Here is a 22,064-nt window from a genome sequence, read left to right on the forward strand (position 1 = left end):
TTCAAAAAAATTGTCAGATTTTGGAGGAAATAGTGTAGTATGACATTGAGGTTGATGACATAGTATAGTATGACGTTTTGGTCACATTTTGGACCAAAATTGTATTTTCAAAAAAAATTTCAGATTTTGGATGAAATAGTCTAGCATGACATTGAGGTCGATGGCATAGTATAGTATGACGTTTTGGTCACATTTTGGGCAAAAAAAAGGATTTCACATTTTTTTTCCGATTTTGGACGACATAGTATAGTATGACGTTTTTGTACAATTTTGGACAAAAAAGTTTTTTCAAAAAAATTGTCAGATTTTGGACAAAATAGTGTAGTATGACATTGAGGTTGATGACATAGTATAGTATGACGTTTTGGTCACATTTTGGACCAAAATGTTTTTTCAAAAAAATTGCTCAGATTTTGGACGAAATAGTGTAGTATGACATTGAGGTCGATGACATAGTATAGTATGATGTTTTGGTCACATTTTTAGTCAAATTGTGGACAACATACTATACAATTACTTTTTTAGTTAATTTTTTTACAGGATAAAATTATGTAAGAGGAGCGAGTTAAAGAAATCAAAAGTTGTTTGTGTGGTTACCTGAACTCTACATCCCAGAAGGAGGGGTCATCGCTGGTCCAGGGGTTTGGTGGTTCTGGTGCCGTCACAAATGGGTCATAGTCCATGTACTGCTCGGTGTAGCTTATCAGACTGACACACACACACAGAGGGAGAGAGTCAAATAAATTATTTTTCACCCTTTGTTAAGTCTGATCAAAATTGTCTTTGTTGAGGTGTAAACATGACAAACGTGTTTTGGTTTGAGCCTCGTCTGTTTTAATCTAAATCACCAAAGCTCGGATGTGAAACCTTCGATCTCTCTGATAAGGAGAGAAACACAAGAGCTGAGAGACGCAGTGAAGCAGAAAGTGCATCAGCAGCAGGGAAACAATTATAAGTGTCACAGCAGAGTGGGGCTTCTTTCCTACATTGCATCACACACACACACACACAGTAATTTGCGATGCTGAGATATAAACGGTCATAAAACAGTCACTCTGCTGGTTTTGTAAACATTTATACCTTTGACAACAAACACTCTAAACCTACAGAAGAATTATGAGCTCATAATTGATGATATGACGCTGTATTTTATTCCCCACAGATGTGATTTCAAAAACAAATTCACGGCCGAGTCGTCGCCGTTTTCAAAGTCATCGAGCGACATATTTCATGTCGTAACGTCATTGTTGGCTCTTTTTTTGCAAGGTTTTTCGGGGGGTTAATGGCGTGATCTTTTCTCCGCTCTGTGAAGCACCAATTAAACTCAGCTCCGGCGTGCGACGACAGGAGGTCAAAGGGTCGCGGAGCAAACAGCGAGCAAGTAATCAGTCTCTGCTGCTCGGCTGAGAGAGTGATGGACGTCCTGACTGAGTGAGCAGAGGACGGGACTGTGATATTATAAAAATAACACCAATAAATCTGACAAAACACAAGGTGCTCCTTCATTAACTCAACAGGTAGAAGCCTAAGAACATGGAATGTTATTATATTCAGTCGGTGTTGGTCAATATATTAATTTGGACTAAATCGTATAGTGTGATGTTCTTGTCAAATTTTCGACCCAAATTTTCTTTTACAAAAAATTGTCACATTTTGGACGAAAAATGTTTTTTCAAAATAATTGTGAAATTTTGGAACACATACTATAGTGTGACGTTTTTGTGAAATTTTGGACCAAATTTAAAAAAAGAAAAAAAAGAATTGTCACCTCTTGGACGACATAGTATAGTATGATGTTTTTTGTCAAATTTTCAACAGTAAATTTTTTCTCCAAAAAAATTATCAAATTTTGGACGCCTTACTATACTATGACGTTTTTGTCAAATTTTTTCGACCCAAAATGTTTTTTTCAAAAAATTGTCAAGTTTTGGACGACATAGTGTGACGTCAAATTTTCGACCAAAAATGTCAGATTTTGTAAAGTATGACGTTTTTGCGAAATTTTGGACCAAAAACATTTTACAAAAAAATGTGTCAAGTTTTGGATAACATAAGATAGTATGACTTTTTTGTCACGTTTTGGACACAAATATTTTTTTTTCAAAAAAATTGTCAAACTTTGGATAACATACTATAGTGTGACGTTCTTGTCAAATTTTCCACCAACATTTTTTTTCCCAAAAAATTGTCACATTTTGAACACATAGTATAGTATGATGTACGAAATTTTGGACCAAAACATTTTTAGGTGATATATCGTCGTCCTTTCTTGTGAAATACGATATGGACACACCAGCAAAATCGATGTTTTAATTCATAAATGAATGCTCTATAAAGTAAATAAAGTAATAATAAAGTGTAATAAAGTAAATTGTCCCTCTTAAAAGATAAACATAAGACATTCTCCTCGGGATGTGCAGTACATTTACAGCAGGAAGAAAAAGAAAAGAGAGCTTCCTGTACCTGTCAGCGACCTTTGACATCTTCAAACAGTGACGGTCGAGCTGCGTGTTCAGGAATACGATCTGAAACAGGAGACGACACAAGTCCTTGATAAAATATAAAAAGTATGTGAATTTCAGACGTTGTTATTGCTGCTGTTTGAAAATCATCTTTGACGTGGTTCAACGTGAAGAATACGGAGCAAACTGAAATATATTTATCTATGAAACTGGGAAAATACAAAAGGAAAAACTATTTTTCTGTACAGCATGTGTTTTTCATTGCCAATTTTTTTTCCCCTACTTTCTATTCAAGCAAATCAGTCTGTTTAGAAGACATTTTTATCAATATTTGTGCAAATTTAACAACCAAAAGAAAAGACAATTTTACTTTTTTTAAACTGAAATAAAAATAAGTACCTAGTGTGGCCAGTAGGGCCCAGGACGAGTAAAAAAAAAAACTTTTTGGGGGAAAAAAGTAATGGTTCAGCAGTGGTGGTTTTCGTAGAATTTCAAAATAAAAGTGTCTGTGTTGATATGAACCAACGGTTTTATGGTGCAAAATGAATATATTATTTAGAAAAATACCTTTGTTTAATACCTTTGCTCTACAACACACCTCCCTTTAATCTATCACTCAGACCCCCGTGAAGACATGAGCACTCATCATCACCATCATCATCATCATCATCATCATCAGACACTTGACCTTTGTGTGTGGAGCTTGTGCCAAAGCCAAGGGCGACTATTGCACTCACATCATCATCATCATCTATGAATAAACTCCATGCTTCAAGTTCACCTCACTGATTATCATTTATAATCATTCTCTGACAAAATCTAATAAAAAAAATTTTTGGTGATTATTTTGACTTATTTTTTTTTTTCCACCTCTTTCTCGACGTCCTCCTTGGTGCCTTTCCTGCAGTGGTGTGAAGGCGTGTGCACGGGGCTCTGAGTCTGCGTTCCCTCCTCCGCTAAGCCGTACACCGACTGCATCGTTTCACCGTGATAGATGAGGATCGGGAGGAGGAGGAAGAGGAGGAGGAGGGTTAATGGAGCGCAGAAGTATGTGTGCGTGTGTGTGTGTGTGCACGCTTATTGTGATTATTTTTCTTTGCAGTGTCATAGAGACAAGAACACGATGACGATGAAGAGGACACACACACACTTGTCTCTGCCTCGTGTTGTGGAAATTACAAGGATATATTTCACCAATTAAGAAAGAAACGTTACTTGAATCTCATTATTTCACAGTGTGTGAGTGACTCATGTGAAATGATGTCTTATTTTTACCATGACAACGTGTGGACATCAAACCAAGGATAACGTGACTTGTATTTGTTGTTGAATTTGTTCTAAAATGATACCTGGATACCTGTTTATTTTATTTATTTTCAAAAAACATCTTTCTGTCTTTAAATAAACATAATCCTTGTACCTTCTTCACTCTGTGAGGGTTCTTCATGCGTCTGCATTTCCTGATGTCCATCTCTGTCGTGTTAACACATCCAGGCTAATAAAAAGTAAATAAAAATAAGAATAAAACACTGGTTAGTTCATGTATTACTCAACAGGAATTCAACATTTCACAGAAGGGCTGCTAATAATCAATAAATCAATCATTAAATCAGTCTATGAATCAGAGTATTTTTTCCCTTTCCTTATATTTTCTGGTTTCTTTGCTCCTCTTAAACAGTTCACTAACTATCATTAAAACATTAAAGATAAAGTCATTTATTTTGAGTTGGAAAGATACATACATTCTTTTTAACCACAGAAAACCTTGTATTTGACCTTGATTTAAAGGTCCAATATGTGAAAAAAGGCTAACATTATTTTAATTAGGAAAAAATAGAAGATAAAATAATTATACTTTATATTTTACATGTATAGTACTTGTATAAATCTGCATAAATTGTTGTTTTTCGTGAGCACAGAATGAGCCCTTTATCTAAATATCAGGAGCTGGGTCAGCTCTATATATAGTCCTACCATGTTATTTACAGTAGCCCATGATGGACAAACTTAACATATTTTGAGTTTTAACACTAAGTGAGGGTCACAGATTTTCTCCTAAACACTTAAGGACCTTTAAGTTTTACAGTGGATTTAAATTGATGTATAAAAGAAACACAGATCAACATTTTCTGGCATTTTATGTCCAATTATAAACACGTGACGTGACTTCCTCTTACCACGGGTCTGTGGACGTCCCAGAACGCTCTCTCCTGGCTGTCGAGGATCTTCCTCTCCGTTTTATCCTTTTTTCTGTCGATCCTGTGGACGAGATCGGTCAAGAGAGAATGGAAGTGTTGTCAGTTTAACGTGTTTTCCTTTGTTTTGCTGCTTCCTTCGTTTTCTTGCATGTATTCTATCCGATCTGTGACTGCTGGTTTATAAAAAAGGGGGGAATTATCATGTGATCTCACAGCAGACTTTATAAGAAACTACATTACAGCAGGGTTAATGGAGTCTTATCCACACGGCACGCGAGATGTTGAGATTACACCGTGTGCGCTTTTCTTTATACTGCGTCCGCTGTAGCTTGATGTGTTGCCATGGTAACGCATCACACTTACTTGACCTGGGCCTCGGCCTGCATGTAGATAAACTCCCACTTCCTGGCAAAGGCTCTCTGCAGCCTGGCGAGGTTCTCCTGTGACCAGACCAGACAGAGATTTGTTTTTGTGATCCAAACAAATGTGACACTGAATCATCTTCACTTCCTCCATGGGTCATATGTAAATATATATATATATATATAAATATAACGTTTGAGGAGTTGTGACTTTGTGACACAGATCAATAACAAAAAACAGTCAAGTGCTCACCGCCTCATAATCTGCCAGCTCCAGCCTGGTCTTGTTCTGCATGGTCCTCTTGCACAGATAGATGGCTGCAGGGAAACAGAGATGCAGAGGTTTGACTTATCAGCTCTTATCAGTTTACACGGCGCTCCCCTGCCTTCGCTTGGTTTCACCCACTCATCCGCGCACGTCTCCCTCTATCTCAGGCCCATCTTCTACCTGCCTCTCCTGCCTCACAGTAAATGCCTCTTGTCCACCTCTGTCGCTTAATACGACTGAGGCGGAGGAGGTGGACAGAGGTGAAGTGGAGTGTGAAGAAGCCGCGGCTGCTTCTGTGACAAGATGATGAAGGACTTGAAGTGGAATGACTGACTAATTCTTGACTCTTGTCCTCTTTTTCTCTCTGTGCACAGCTGAGGGGACAAGTCGTGCCTCACGGAACCTTCTTCAGCGAGAGGTTTTCATATCGACGGTTTCCACGAGCTCGACTACACTCGCCTCGGTTATTTTGCATTTCCACTAGCGATAGAACCTGATACCTGGTACTTTTTTTCGTACCTGCTTTAAAACCTGAATGCCGAACTGATATCAGTTTTTCTCATGCATGAACCACATATAATCCAAATATAATTTTTTTTTTATTCATTACCTTGCCAAAAAAAATTAAGCTCTAGTTTTAGTTTTTTTCTCCACTTTACAACAGGTTTACGGCATCAACAGCTATGAAATATCAACAGTTTTCTTTCTGTAGTTCTGTAATGTGAAAAGCTAGGTCTTTTTTACTTTATTATCATGTTTACGTGAGTCCCGATTGTTAAAATGAGTCTCTAAAGTAACGCTAACTGCTAAACAGAGGCACACATACGCAGTACACAGGTACGCTGGTTATTTGTAGCGCTGCTCTTTTCGTTTAATAAACAGACCGCTCCAGTTTGACTGTAGGTGAACTAACGACGCTAAAGGAGCTAGCGCAGCTTACGGGGCTAAAGGAGCTAACGGCGCTAAATGAGCTAACGCAGCTAACGGCACTAAAGAAGCTAACGCAGCTAACGACGCTAAAGGAGTTAAAGCAGTTAACAGCGCTAAAGGAGTTAACACAGCTAACGGCGCTAAGCTAACGGCACTAAATGAGCTAACGGCGCTAAAGGAGTTAACGCAAAATGTATTGTACCTGAATGTTGGTGGTTTTGTTACTTACATTTTTTTGCACAAAACTAGCAGCCATTTCAATAAATAAGTGCTAAATAATTTATAACATGTTGTATCTATGTGTATCTGTTTACTGTACATGCAACACAAAACAGTAGTAAAGGGGTTGACCGGCCCACTGGCTGGACAGCCTTCTGAAAAGCTGGCCCTCTGGAAATTTTAGTTGAATAGCCCTGCTTTAGAGACTCATTTTAACAACAGGGAGTCATGTAAACATGACATCACACGTGTCTTTTTCCAATCAAAGTTGACGCCGCTAACGCCAGTAACGCCGCTAACGTGCCCAGCACTAACTGAAACATATAAATGCATGATTAAGTGAATACAGAAAGTTTTTGTACTAATATTGTCAAATATCCACCATATGGCTCGTTAATGTCCACAGTTAAATGTCAGTGTAGGTCACACACAAACCAAAATATGGATCCAGGCCTTCTGTTTAATGTCATGAGATATTTAATTGGTGGCCATTGTTTCATATATATCTTCACCTCGTGGTCTCGCTCTATATTGAATGAGTGCATGAACCACAGTAACAGACACAGTTTAATTGGGCTGTATAAACTTATTATTTCTGTATGAAAGACGAACATCGTGGGAGTTGTGAGCTAATCTGCTATAAATATTCACTTAGAGCTACGGCTACACACACACACACACACACACACACACACACACACACACACACACACACACACACACACACACACACACACACACGTGTGTGTAAAGTAAACATTTTTCCTTCAAATTAATTAGCTGTTGCTCAGTGGAGATAAGAAAGGATTTAGAGGAGAGATTTTTCTCAAATTGCTGTTTTGGGAGCTGGAGACTGATAAAAGTCTGTGTTATATTATGAGTTTAATCTGACAGACTACGGAGAGTTTCTGTCACACATTTACCTGCAATCACACACTTTTCTTGTGTTTTAAATGTTAGCTTTTTGACGACTAAAAATGTACCAAAACCACAAATGTACGACTGAATGAGGAGTAAATCCAACACATTAATGATTTATGGTAATAAATAAATAAATTGATTAATAAATAAATAAATAACCTAAGCAAGTAATTAAGTAATTAAACAATCCTTCAAATATGAATCAATGCAGGAAAATGAACAGTTGCAGTTACATTTCAAGCCTCAAGGGGTAGGAATTTTGTTAAATTGAACTGAAATAAATCAATAAATCTGGCTTTTGCGACACAGATTCATACTGAATTACTACTAAATTTGGTTTATGCTTGAGCACTGCTCATTAAAACCATATACTGTATGAGAAATGGACATAAAATAATAATTCTCCTGTTTTTTTTTACTGGACATCAGGTAAAAGTAGCTGTCAATCATAATATGTGCCATAATTCATCTATTTTTCCTCCTAAATGGGAACATAATGACATCATGTTCTATTGAAGATGACCCTTGAACTCACCATTGAAACTTGGTGTTTTTAAATTATACTCAGAGTCGCCCCCTTGTGGTTAACTAGCAACTACCACCTTACTTTCTTGGATTCAAACGAACTCATGCATAATTCATTTAAACGTTTCTCACGTGTAGAATAATAACAATAATAGGAATAAATACATTGTCAACTTCAAAATAAGAGTCCTCACCGTAATCCGTGTTTTCAGGCTCCCAGCAGTGAGACGGCCAGAAATACGGCGCCTGAAGAAAGAGAGAAAAGAAGCGAGAAATTATTTTTACAGTGTGTTCTGTTCGTAAAGAATAATAACAATAATGAAAGAACGAGTGATATTTAAACATAAACAGTTATCAAACTTTTCCAACAGCAGCATAATGATGCTGTTGACCTTTCTCTTTCTCTTCCTCTCGGACACAGCGGTGCTCATGATTGCCGCCGTGCGCTGCTATGTGAGCAATCAACACCGTTTTTCTTTTTCTTTTTTTATGATCCTGACTGAATGATCATGATTTAGTCGACTCATAAAAGTCTTTGAGCAGTAAAGAGGCGTCCTGGGGCGATGCAGAGGAGCAGCCAACGCCTGCAGGCAAAGAACACATGCTTTTATATAAATATTATAAATATTCTGCCTCTCATGAGTTGTTTCAATTAGGAGAAATATTTGGTTTGATTTCCCTTCTCTTTGTGAAGAGATTTCTAATTTAATTTAAAAATCCTAATAAACCTGTGATTATTATTATTATCTTTATGGAACTTTTCTGTCCTTCTTCTCTTCCACTTTACGTTGAAGGACGAGTGTTGTGTCATCTGGTTTAATGTGAGCGTACTGTAATTACTACTGCTTTGTATATGACTGCATTTTCCTCTATATGATGATAGGTGAGTCTACAGGCATTTTCTGTGCAATTTTATTTAAATTAAAGTAAAATATAATAACTTTTCATGATATTATTGACATAAATCCCATTCTAAATTCTCAGTTTAGTCCATGAAATATAAATTACATTGAAAAATAAGGCATTCACGTGTAGAAAAACCTTAAATGTCACCTTTTTAACGGTGCTAAACCCATTTTGTCTACTAATATGTGTCATAATTCATCTGATGATTTTCTGTGCGATTGTTAGCAGCTTCAAGCTAATTTATTAACGTTTCATGATATTGATGTAAAAAAATACATTTTATTGCATTCTAAATTCTCAGTTTAGTGCATGGATTGTACATTTCCGTGAAAAATAAGGCATTCACATGTAGAAAATTCTCAAATTTCACCTTTTTTACTGATGACAAATCCATTTCTTATCTATCATCTCCTGATAGTAGCTGTCAATCACACTGGTGTCTTCAAACATGTCATAAATCATCTATTTTCCTCTGAATGTGATCATTATTTTAAAGATATGTCATGTTTTATATGAAGAAACTGCCAATTGAAACCATTTTACTCCTCAGGAAAATGTTTACTGATGTCAAATAACCTGTGATTATCTTTACAGCTCTGACAAACACTCCTCCTCCTCCTCCTCCTTCTCCTCATCCTTTTCTCCTCTTCCACTTTACTTTGAAGGACGAGCACCTTAAGGTCAGTGCACGTGAGCGTGCACGCTGCCATCTGGTTTAATTAAACTTCCTCTCTGGCTCTGGCCGAGACACAGTCCTCTAACAAGACTGGAGATCATTGTAATCTCACCACGCCTGTGTGTGTGTGTCGCTGCACATTTCCTCACTGAGGAATCTAAAAAAAATAAAACACAGTTTCCTCTCTTTAATGAGGAAATTCAGGATTAAAAAAGCAGCCTGACATAACGAATCTCCGACTTCAACGCCACAGTTTTATCCATGACCAGAGCAGAGCGAGTCAAACGTCTCATTTGCGTCTTATTATTCTTGTGGGGTTTTTTTTGTGTGTGTGTGTGTGTGCGCGCGCCCACTCAGCTCGGACCTAAATCCGCCCTCACTCGACTCGCTTGATGAATATTTTAACAGCTCGCCATTCATTTTTAATGGTGTCCCAGGAAGCCGACAGAGCACGGAGGAGGATGTGAGGGCAGTGGACGCCACCTTTTTGTCATCCAGATCGAGACTGGGGTGTAATTCACTGAGTGAACAAAGGTTATTATATGTGAAGATTTAGGAATGCTAAATGCTATTTATTAACTTTTCATCATGTTAGAAATCTATTTTTAATTCCAAATTCTCAGTTAAGTCCTTGATGTATAAACTACAGTGCAAAACAAGGCATCCAAGGCACTATATTTTCCCACATAGGATTGACTTGCATACTATTACTTTAGTCTTCCATTCATACTGAATGGATAATTTTACAACAACATTATCTCTGTAGTGTGTGTGTGTGTGTGTGTGTGTATGTTATGTACACAGTATAATTGTATACATTACTGTTTCAATGTGAATCAATGTAGTGAACTGGACTTCCTGGCAACATGAGACACTCAGCAGAGTATCAGGTGACCTGAGAGCAATTCAACAAATTGCCAATTATCTATTTCAGGTTTGTAAACACATTACATGTAACTGTAGACGGATAACTATGAAGTTAAACCACACGCTCACCTTTTTAGATTAAACTCAGAGAAATGGAAGACGTAAAAAGCCAATTTTTCTCAGGATTCACCTCCACAGAAAATGTCACTTTTTTAATTATCGACACCAGAGGTTTAACATGTATGGAAGAGTATTAGTGCCACATGTAAAAAACAAAACAAAAAAAAACACCATGAATTCTGAGATTAAAGTCAGAATTCTGAGATTTAAGTCAGAATTTTGAGATTAAAATCAGAAAATTGAGATAATCGAGATTTAAATCAGACTTTTGAGATTAAAGTCAGAATTTTGAGATTAAAGTCAGAATTTTGAGATTAAAGTCAGAATTGAGAGATTAATCGAAATTAAAATCAGACTTCTGAGATTAAAAGCAGACTTTTGAGATTAAAGTCAGAATTCAGAGATTAATCGAGAATAAAATCAGACTTCTGAGATTAAACTCAGACTTCGAGATTAAAGTCAGACTTTTGAGATTAAAGTCAGACTTTTGAGATTAAAGTCAGAGTTCTGAGATTATCGAGTTCAAAGTCAGAATTCTGAGGTTAATCGAGATTAAAGTGAGATTAAAGTCAAAATTCTGAGATTAAAGACATAATTCTGAGATTAATTGAGATTAAAGTCAAAATTCTGAGATTAAAGTCAGAATTTTGAGATCAAAGTCAGAATTCTGAGATTAATGAGAGAAATTAGGTGAAATATCATTCTTAATATTATGATGTTATGTCTTTTTCTCAAAAAGTTTGACTTTTTTCCCCCTATTGGCCCTTGAGGTCATTTGACTTTGAGGTCCCTGATTTATACACAACCAAATATTGACGTATAGAGTCTCACCTGAAAGCGGTAGAAGGTGCTGTCGTCTTTGAGGGAGAGAATGTGGTCAGAGATGGGGAAGAAGTAGCCCTGAGCTGCGACCAGACTCCCGATGTGCATGGCCTCGGCTGTGAAAGCAACAGGACATGAAGGTCACACAGGTCGCAGCATGTTTCCTCAGCACTGCACACATCACATCATATCCTGTGTGTGACGCACTATCCTATACTGTACTGTATGTGAGTAACAACGAGTCAAACAACGAGTGGGACACACACAAAAAAAGATTATATAAGCTGCCAAATATAAATCATGGCCATATTCTCACAGCTATAGATCCCAGATGAGCCTGTTGTTGTGTCATTGTTGTTTGAAATCATCAGCTATAGGTTTGTGTATTGACTGGAACGTACAGGATGACTCAATCGCTGACTCAGGGCCGTGGGCTCCTGTACTAACAATAACAAACGGTCTCCCACCATCATTTATCACAAGTATCATGTCAAGGCAACTCGTGATTCTTTTTGTTAAAAGTCCCTATAACAATATTACCTGGATCTTCAATGCCCAGGTTCTTCATCAGCCACTGGACAATATCTGCACCTGAAGAGGAAAACAAAAGAGACATTGAGTTTTAAAGCTGCACAAATATCCATTCTTTTTGAGCTGCAGTGTATTAATAAGTTTGTCTTTTTCATTGCTTTTCCTCCCCGTTAAACGCACAGTATGTGATTTCTGCCACTTGAGGTCAAAACGATAACAAAATATCATCAAAAAGCAGCATGGGATCATGGGAATTGTTGTCTCATTTGGAGTTTGGGCGGCAGAGCGTGCAGCGAATGGCAAATAATGATCCTTTAGTGACAAATACTCATAATAAAATAAAAAATAAAAAAGACAACACACTGGCAAATTGTAGTACTGAATATTTCCTTCATTTGCCTTGAGATTTAAAGTGGACATGTTTCCCTGAAAAGAAATAAATAACATTTCTACGGAGTTAGAGTTTAGCTGAAGTACAAGGTAACTTGTCTAATTTTAGTCACACTCGTAGCACTAAGGACAAAAATGTGCTTTTTAAAAGCAATGCCACCATGTTTTTAGATGATAAAAAACAGAAAATATAAAGTAAATTCTTTGATTCTTTGTGTTGAATTATTACATCCTGGAATACGTCAATGATTAGCAACAAAACTTCACTTGGTGACAGCGCCATCTAGTGGAAATAGCATGTTTTCTCTATGCCGAATATAGCCAAAATTACACTATCGTGTGGAGAGTAGTAAAAAATATCACTTCCAAGGCAAAACCTTAAATTTTAGCATAATATTGCATTTTATTCAAGTTTGAAATTGACATTTGAATGGGTTTCAATGGGACATTTTTTGCCCTCAATGCTACGAGTGTTACACTTTGTTTGTACACAGTGTATTTTAGCCGTAGATCAAATAAAAATGCACAATCTTGCAGGAAAACAGTGTAAAAGTGCCCAACCCGCTCTGATTCATCGTGGTGACATGTTTTCTACTTCTTAACAGATCAAGGTCTTTCCTCAAATTGAAATAATGAGCCAAATAAAATCTTTGTGTGATGCCAGCAGCAGCAGCAGCACTTAGGAGCGGATTGACATTGTCGCTGTAATGACTGTAATAGATAAACTTTCCAAAAAGCATATTTCTTGTGTATTTTGCGGTGAATATAAAGAGTTTAATACTATCTTGGCTTCCCTTCTGCTTTCTCTCAGCGTCCCAGAGGAGGTGGTGTTTAATTCTCCATCATTCATTAGTTTCCTGGCTCTCGGCACTCAGCTGCTGCTGCTGCTGCTGCTGCTGCTGCTGCTGCTGCTGCTGCTGCTGCTGCTGCTGCTGCTGCACACATCCATCCGCCGCTGTAGTAATTGTGTTTATTGATATGCTCTGCTTATGACTGCTTATAGTGGGGGTAATGCATTTTCCATAAGTGCAAGGAGTGAAAATAAATAAGAAAACAACAACAGAGGAATGATAATGGCCTTCCTTTGGGGGCGTGTCAAAGCCGCGGCCTGTTAAAGTCATTCACTTCAAATCAAATGACTGCAGCCGGAGGACGAGGCGGCTAACTTAGCCATCCATACCCGTCAACGTCCACTAAAGTGGTAAAAGATTAAAGTTTTTTTTATATATTCCAAATGTTTATTCATCGGTTCATGCACCCACACACTGACCCTGACACAGCAGACTCTATATACTGTATATACTGAGACAGTCAGAGGTTCTGACCGCCTGCCTTGCTTTAGGGCACTTTGACCGCCGCAGGACCACATTACTCATTCTGTTTCACACACTTAAACTTCCTCTCCAGAACATTAAATGCTGTGTTGTCCTCCGGCTGTTCTGCAATCACCCAGTGATCCTCTGCAGCCGTGACAAAACACATGGGGAACACGATCTGGGCAATATTTCCTTACATTTTCCACTCTATAATTACCACATTTTGACAAACTGTTGTTGTTTTTTTAACCCGTGGAGCTTTTCTAGACTTAAGAGCACCAGATTACCAGGGAAATTCTTATCAATTACATCAATTATGCCACAAATTGCACGATTTAAGAGAATATAGATGAGCATTTATTGATAAAAAGAGTGAAACAAAGACTTAATTTGAGTATTTCATCACCAAAATCCAATTCCCTATCACACCCTATTTCCTATTAACCCTTTAAGGTACGCCAAGAAAAAAGCAAAAAAAAAATCCACTTATGATAACAACAATGACAATTTATATATATCTGACCAAGTGAAGCAAACCCAGATAAGAATTATTAGATTATGTGACTTCTTTGGGCCGAGCAGTGAACAAATCCTTTGATTCAACATGAAAATCTATATTTTATGGCACTTTATTTGATGGGGAAAGCCACTGTGTGACCATAAAAACATGATGTTCTGCACATTAGCTCGAGGAAACGTTCTCACAAAAACTCACCATCTGTGCTCAGACCAAACAGACGACGGTGGGACTGAACACAAGCGCCTCGCACATCTATAACTTCAGGATTTCAGCGGACAAATAGTTCCACAGTTACAGTGAGAGCAGATCAATACACCATCTCTGCCTGCTCGATAAAAACACCGCCACCATTTGTCAGCTTAGTTAGCTTAGCAAAGCGAAGGTAATTAAATCTGCTGAGCAGCACCTGAATAACAAGAGGTTTAATCTGTGCTAACACCAAAGATTATTAATACGCTCACCTAAAAAAGGAAGGGTTTTAAAGTGAAATAACGTTCTTTTTTGTGTTATGAAAAAGGACTCCTCGTCCTCCTCACTTTCCCAGGAACATGAGGCTCTAAGGGCAGGGCCGTTTCTAGCTGTTTGGGGGCCCTATGCAAGATACTACTTGGGGGCCCCTATTTTTTCAAACTCGAGGTAGATATTCCTAACGTTTTCTGCAAATAAAGACAGGTACTTTTAATTCTCAAAAATATAATAAAATATGAGTCTGAACTTGCAGTTTGGGGGCCCCCTGGTGGCTGTGGGGCCCTATGCAGCTGCATAGTCCGCCTATAGCAAAAAACGGCTCTGTCTAAGGGTTTCAGATTTTCTCCAAAGTCTCAGAAAATAACCTCAGATTACGGACGCACTGCTATAGTTAATTTCTGCAGACTGCAGCGCCTGTCCCCGTCAGAATCCCTCGAGCCCAAGTCGTGAAAATCAGGACTTTGCGCCTGACAACACCCAGGTCCCTGTCCTCCTCTGATGTCCCCGCTCCTGTCTGTGTCTTTGTGTCTTTGTGTCTTTGTGTCTCACCTGTGACGACGCTGGGGATTTTGGTCATGAAGCTCTTGACAGTTCTGATGGGAATACCCTCCGTCTCGTCCTGGATGCGAGTGACAATGTCTTCGATCTGCAGAAAAAGGAAGAAAGGAGGCGAGGAGGTGAAAGGAGGACAGGGACACAGAGAGGAGGAGGACACGTTTGATCACAGTGGAAGTTTCTCCCACTTTATTCTCCCATGTGTCTGCATTTAAACAGTCAATATGTGTCTTAAACCTTTGTCCCTGTTACTGTCACAGGTTCATCCCTTGAGCTCATTAAGAGGACATTGTATCCTTTAACTGTGTCATTTAAAAGAAAAGGAAATAAGCTTTTATAAATAAACTATAGAAAGCCATCATGTCTGCATTTATGGATAAAAATCCACTGAGAGAATCAAAGTTCTGATGCACATTTTCGTTAAATGTCTGACCGTGAGATTCTTTATTTTTTTAGAGTGTGTGGTGAGTCTGAACATGCAAGCATTTAAATCTAATATGATATCAGTCTGTTTGGCCTCTCAAATCCACTTTTTTATTGAGCTCTTGAATTTATAAAGTTAGATAACTTTGCGTATAGCTGTATAAACAGCATCTGTTTTTATTTAAAACTGATTTTTTTGGCCAATAAACCATCTTAAACGTTGTCTTCTAAGACTTTATGAAACTCTTAGATAGGACGTTTGATGCGTGCAAAGTTCACAGCCTTGAATTTGATCTGAAACTACAATAACTAATTTGATATAAGCAGTAAATTAGCTTCACTGAACAAGGTTTGATGTGTTTTTTCCAAGCTCTGCACAGATGTTACTGAAGGTTTTTTACTTGTTTAGTTGTTTTTTTGTGTGTGTTTATCAGAGAGTGTGGGTAGTGAGAAGTTGGTCGCTTTGGAGACAGCTATGGCAAAAAAAAAATAAAAAATCTCTGAAAAGCTATTTATATAAAAAAACCCTGAAACTGATCCAGCACAGAGAGAAATGAGAGAAAAATATGTGGTTAAATATGTTCTTTCTTTTGCACCTGAACAAACCAAACAAACACGTTCAATAAAAAGTGCTGAAAGATGCGTGTGTGGACCTCCTCCCCACTGAGAAAACCACTCTCACCACAGTCTATATACGCTTCTTTATTCTATACATCATGTTCTCTTCCACATATACGTGTGTGTGCTGACCCTTTTAGCTTATAGGAGGATATTTATAACGTTTGTGCGACGACGGCAGGCGCTCGCCTACGCTGGGTCAAAGCTTAAATGACGACTTCCTCAACAGACTCTGGAACACGTTCCACTTTACATTACAGAGTGCTTTAAAAGTGACAGAACGCACCATGACGGAACATCCGGCACAAGAGAAGTCATCAAACAACGTCAGTATTTCCTTTTGTCGTCTTGTTGTAAATACTGAATTGTATTATATAATAAGTTGTGCTGCAATTACTAAAAGCAGTAAAAGTTTGTCTGATTCCTATCCCAGTGCACATCTTCTAACCTCCCTCTCGTTTAACAGAATCAGATCCTGGACGTCTGCCACGAGCGAGGGCACCGGCAGCTTTGGGCCGCGCTTCAAAATCAATATAATAATAGGATTCTAACAAGACTCTGATGGCGCGCGAGAGGCAGCTGCTCAGATGACTTTAACGGCCTCTGCTGTCACGAGCCGTCCACTCCTGTCCCCGTTAATCAGAGCAGGTTTTCACAGCGGCTCATACGCGACAGCTGTCCCTGCTCCTCCAGTTATTTGGGAATGCGACGCCAACTTTTTCCCCACAAACGGGGGGGAAAAAATGCTAATTTCAAACACTTCCTCTGCATGTGAGGAACATCAGGCTGAGTCATGGTTACATCAGCTGAGTCACACACACACAAGATGTCAACATGTTACAGAGGGAAAAAGACAAAAGTGCATCATAGTGTTTATATCTCTGCAATATCTTATTATACTAAGATTTACATCTGTTTAAAATCATTCAAAACATGAGGTTTATTCTTATTTTTGAATGGTTCAATCCACAGGGGTCAAAAAGGGGGCGGGGCTACAGAAAAAAAACAATGCAATAAATAAAGATTCATGATACTCATATTTCATAGAATTTCAAAATAAAAGTGCTTGTTTTCGTGCTTAATTTCAAAAACAGAGAAATACACCTAAAATTAAGTAAATAATGACTGCAAATAAAACACTAAACAAGCTCATATGTAATTTAATGTTGATGTAATACATTAATAATGTGATAATTACTAAGGAATATATTATTATTATTATTATGAAGTCAGCAAAACCCTGTTGTAACTTGTTTTTAGTATTTCAAAGTTGTCTTTTGTGCACATAAAAACCTTATGTAATGATGAGTTATTTTGTTTTCTTTAGTCTTTACGTGTATTTTTGGTTTATGTGGGTTTGGTTTATTCTGGGCTTTTATTCCCTCTGATAAATCTACTGTCAGTGTACATGGAAAACAATCCCTGAGTCTGAAGATTCTCATCAGCTTTCAGAATGATATAATAATGTACTATAATAATTATGCACAAATGTATTAGACCGCCTGTCATAAACATGAGAAAACTTATTTAAGTCTCATTTTCTATACTCTAAGAAGACAGAAATTAATCGAGGATAACATTCAACCACTATTTTCTACATTTGAAAATTCACGGATAACCATAATAATCATATTTTAGTACTTATAAATAGAGCTTCTACTTACTGATGTATTATTAACCCTTATAGAAACATACTAAAATGATTGTGTAATTTGATGTTGGGGGGAAAAACCTTCACATAATCTTTCTCACAGTAAAGACAAACTGTTGATTTATTAAAGTCTAGTATTTATCAGTAATATCCAGAACCCTGCTGTATCTCCACAGTGTCGTTCATACATCAGCGGTGAAAAATGGCTGCAGCCGTTCTCGCTCTCCATTAGAGGACAATAAATGAACGGCCTTGTTTGTATTTATTATCCAATCAGTGGTGAACACAGCGCTGCTGCAGCGACAGCGTCCCTGATTAAAAGTGTCAAGGACGACACGTGGACCACATAACATCTCTGTCTGTCTGTCTGTCTGTCTGTCTGTCTGTCTGTTTGTTTGTTTGACCGTGGACATGAAACAAGTTTCTGTGAAGGTCAGGATGATGTTTGTTTGGAGTTGGAGCTGCAGGTAAATGAGATGTTTGCAGGAGCAGATTTCATCAGATTTATTGCGGGCTGCTGTATTTAGGCTGCGTGATCACAGTGTTATCACCTCACTGTCACACAGACAGACAGACAGTTTAACGATGCCTTTGCCCGGAGGATGGTCGCTCGCTCATTTACATACAGCAGCAGCAACGATGCAGATGCTATTATCACCGTCCCTCAGTTACCCGTTTATTGTTTGTGTTCTAATTACTGACGTCACCTGAATGAGATGCACGTGAGTGAACCTCATAAAAAGGTTCTACCTAGAGCCAAAAAGGGTTCTCCTATGAGGACAAGCCGAAATACTTTATACGGTTCTACTTAGCACTTTTATTTCTAAGAGTGTAGATGCACAGACAAACACAACGTTATTATAAGTAAATATTTGCATCTATACAGTGATTTTAGTCCATTTTTTATTCTGAAACCCTGAAAACCGAAGCCTCAGAATGTACTTTTTTACCTATTGTAGCCATAAAATGGCTAGTTTAAAGCAGGGGTCTCAAACTCACAGCCCGGGGGCCACATGTTGCTCGCCAGTCGATGTCCTGCGGCCCTACCCTTATTTTGAAATGACAAAATTCCACATTTACTTATGTATAAGCACGTCTAGTGTTTTAATTACAATTGTCTACATGTATATTTTGAGTTAATGTTTTAATTCTGTTTTATTTCTGTCTGTTTTTGTTATTTACAGATTCATTTTGCGTCATAAATTTTTTTTTTGTCTTGAACTATCCATCAAAACAAACACTTTTACTTTGAAATGGTGTGCGATGTCATGTAATCCTATTCATAATTCTTCTCTAATTTTTACCCCTCTATTGATTGCATTGTATCGTGTCTTTAAATATTTGAGTCCAGCACTTTGGAAGCTGCCTTTGTGTAAGAAAAGTGCCTCATCTCCAACATGGCTTTGTCACATATTTATGATGATAAAAAAAGTGGATTAAATCGTTCCTGAGTCATCCAAAACGACAATAAGTCACAGCTGGACACACACGACTGACTACACACACACACATTAACCTCGACACAGGAAACAGGAAGCAGACAAAAGCATTTGTTCATGTGCAGCATGAACAGCTTCCCTTTGTCAATCCCCTGACCCCTGAAAAAACAGCTGTAATCTGACTTTTCTTGACGTTTCTGGACTTTTCTGGAGGCAGACCAGGCTTTGACAGTGTCTGTGATGAAGCAGGTACAAATCCTGCTGAGAGGAAATGTCAGCCGTGGCCCCGAGGAACCGAGGGAAAGTCTGCACAGAGATAACCGGGCTAACGTGTTTTCAGAGGGAAAATTAGATCGTCTGAACCGCGTTAGCTTCAAGTCTTCCACACCAGTAATAGTAACATGCTGCTAAATCGATAGCAGACTGGGCTGAAGGCCAGAAGGCTGCGCACAGCGACGACAACGACCAGACAGACGAGTGACATTTAATTCTGCAACACCGGGATCCAATAATCCGACGGTTTCATTTGACCACAGCTTAGTTTGGACATCTGAGCCTTTACACGCTAATTATAATCACTCGTTTAAACTGTTTGGGACACAGCCTCTGCAGCTCCTTCTTATTTAAAGAAATCTAGTGTTTTGCCTCATTCCTACAACATAACGATGGCTATAATGATTTCTAATCTGGCTTATTTACATGTTGACTAATGTGCAATATCCCAATTCACATAAATACATGAACAATAAAATGAGATTAAATTAAAAATCGGTGCATTACGATGTGTTTCTGCAGCGCTGCAGGAGTTTACTGGCACACAAATAGAGCATGTGCATTCATTTATTTGTTCACAGACACTAACAGATGTTTAAATCTTCATGATTTTAATGTTTTTTGTTCATGATATTTTAAAAAATTATCAGATGAACCAATTATTAATCACACCATAATCACAAATATCTTTTAAACCAATCCCACTGTGATCATATCGTGTAAGAAATTTAGATCAAGTCAATTTAGGTTATTTAGGTTAATATTTAAAGGTCCAGTGTGTAAAAGTTTGGCAGAGTTTGACTTTATTATGACAGAATGAGCCTTTAAAGAGGCTGCTATGGTGGACCACCATGTTTTTATTGGAGTTTTAATGATAACTGATTGGAAAAGAAGGACGCACCAATAGCCAAATCATACGTACTGCACCTTTAAATAACTCTTTTCCCCCCTGATCCATGGCCACAGATTCAGTGTATTATTAAAGACTGATAAAGGGGATAAATAACCATTTTGTCCTTTCAGTAAAAACACCACATTTTGAGTATTATGGACACTGAGCTCAAACACACAATAAGAGAATTAAATCATTCTTTTAATCATGATTAATCAACATTTCATGGGGGAGGCTAAATAATGTAACCATTATACCATTCGATTAATCTGGAGCTGCTTAAATCCCATCTGCAATGTTTTTACCTTCACAACACCCTCAACAATCAAGTACCGAGACATCACACTGATTGCGACATATGCCGCGCACATGCTGTAAGTGGCACTTGTGCGTTGACAAGGAACACTCGTACGAAAAAGTCAAGTGACAGTTAAAGTTTTAAAAAAAAAGAAAGAAAGAAAGGAGATGGAAGAAGTCGCTCATAGCCGCCCTGACAGACACAATTTGTCTAAAATGTCATCCACATAAAGTAGGGGCTTAAAATAGACGCTGCAATTATGACTCAAAAAGACCGGAGAATGAGATTATGTGACTCTGAGAGCCATAAAACAACGTGTAAGGTGAAAATGAGACGTCACTGCTGCTAATCCAACACTAACGGTGAACTTTCCAGCATCTGCAGTTATTAAATAGCACTTTTCAAACATATCTCTACAGCAAACCGCCCAAACAGTTTGTGAAACACAGCCCTTCGTGGCGGTTAAATATGGATATGCCATAAAATCCCCAGTAACAAATGAATGTGTGATCGCTATAAATAGAGCTCGTCCTCTAGAACTAGTGAAAAATCCAGTGACAGGACGCGTTTGACTCAACGTCTGAGCTTAATTTAAATTTACATTTCAGGTCAATATCATGCATGTATTCAGCCATGTATTCTATATATTTGACTATAGAAATAAGTTAATTGTGATGCTTTGAAATGGAAAACAAACGGATTTAATAAAGGATCCCGGAAGATGGGTCATGGTTATGAGCATAGATTATACATAAACATGGACTTAGCCTTCTGGTTTACATGCATGTTAAAAACACAATTATATTCAGACTAAGACAATAATTCGGTTTTCTTAATGTCAGGTAAACACGTTAGTCTGACTAAGATTGAGCTGGTCTTAGCCGGACTAACATACCTGGATATTGCGATTCATAGTCCGATTACTCCTGCATGTATAAGCTTAGTCAGACTGGAGTTGGACTTCTGCACATACAGAAAGTAGGAAACATACAATCATTTGGTTTTTCTTAATGTCAGGTAAACACGTTAGTCTGACTAAAATCGAGCTAGTCTTAGCCGGACTAACATACCTGGATAATGCGATTCATAGTCCGATTACTCATGTATGTGTAAGCTAAGTCAGACTGGAATTGGACTTCTGCACATACAGAAAGTAGGAAACATACAATCATTCGGTTTTCTTAATTTCAGGTAAACACGTTAGTCTGTCTAAAATCAAGCTAGTCCTAGCCGGACTAACATACCTGGATAATGCAATTCATAGTCCGATTACTCATGTATGTGTCAACTTAATCAGACTGGAGTTGGACTTCTGCACATACAGAAAGTAGGAAAAAATACATAACCACAACATGAGCCATCTCACCGTTTGCTCAAAGGTCAACAGGAAACTGATATAATACACACTAGCTTA

General features: G+C 37.9%; 1 protein-coding gene across 1 annotated transcript in view; it reads right to left on the reverse strand.

The window, feature by feature from the left end:
• The window catches only part of LOC310934809 (regulator of G-protein signaling 6-like), a gene marked incomplete at both ends in the record, with an annotated part of 97,949 nt that overhangs the window by 33,147 nt on the left and 42,738 nt on the right, over window positions 1-22,064 (reverse strand). The window contains 11 exons of the mRNA XM_083898607.1: window positions 598-708; window positions 2,464-2,525; window positions 3,333-3,434; window positions 3,883-3,957; window positions 4,640-4,721; window positions 5,024-5,100; window positions 5,276-5,340; window positions 8,080-8,131; window positions 11,286-11,392; window positions 11,817-11,867; window positions 15,051-15,147. Coding sequence (XP_083754733.1) covers window positions 598-708; window positions 2,464-2,525; window positions 3,333-3,434; window positions 3,883-3,957; window positions 4,640-4,721; window positions 5,024-5,100; window positions 5,276-5,340; window positions 8,080-8,131; window positions 11,286-11,392; window positions 11,817-11,867; window positions 15,051-15,147 — 881 coding nt within the window. The remainder of the gene's footprint in view (window positions 1-597; window positions 709-2,463; window positions 2,526-3,332; window positions 3,435-3,882; window positions 3,958-4,639; window positions 4,722-5,023; window positions 5,101-5,275; window positions 5,341-8,079; window positions 8,132-11,285; window positions 11,393-11,816; window positions 11,868-15,050; window positions 15,148-22,064) is intronic.

This window comes from Microchirus variegatus (genome assembly GCF_963457635.1).
Source record: "Microchirus variegatus genome assembly, chromosome: 12".
NCBI lineage: Eukaryota > Metazoa > Chordata > Actinopteri > Pleuronectiformes > Soleidae > Microchirus > Microchirus variegatus.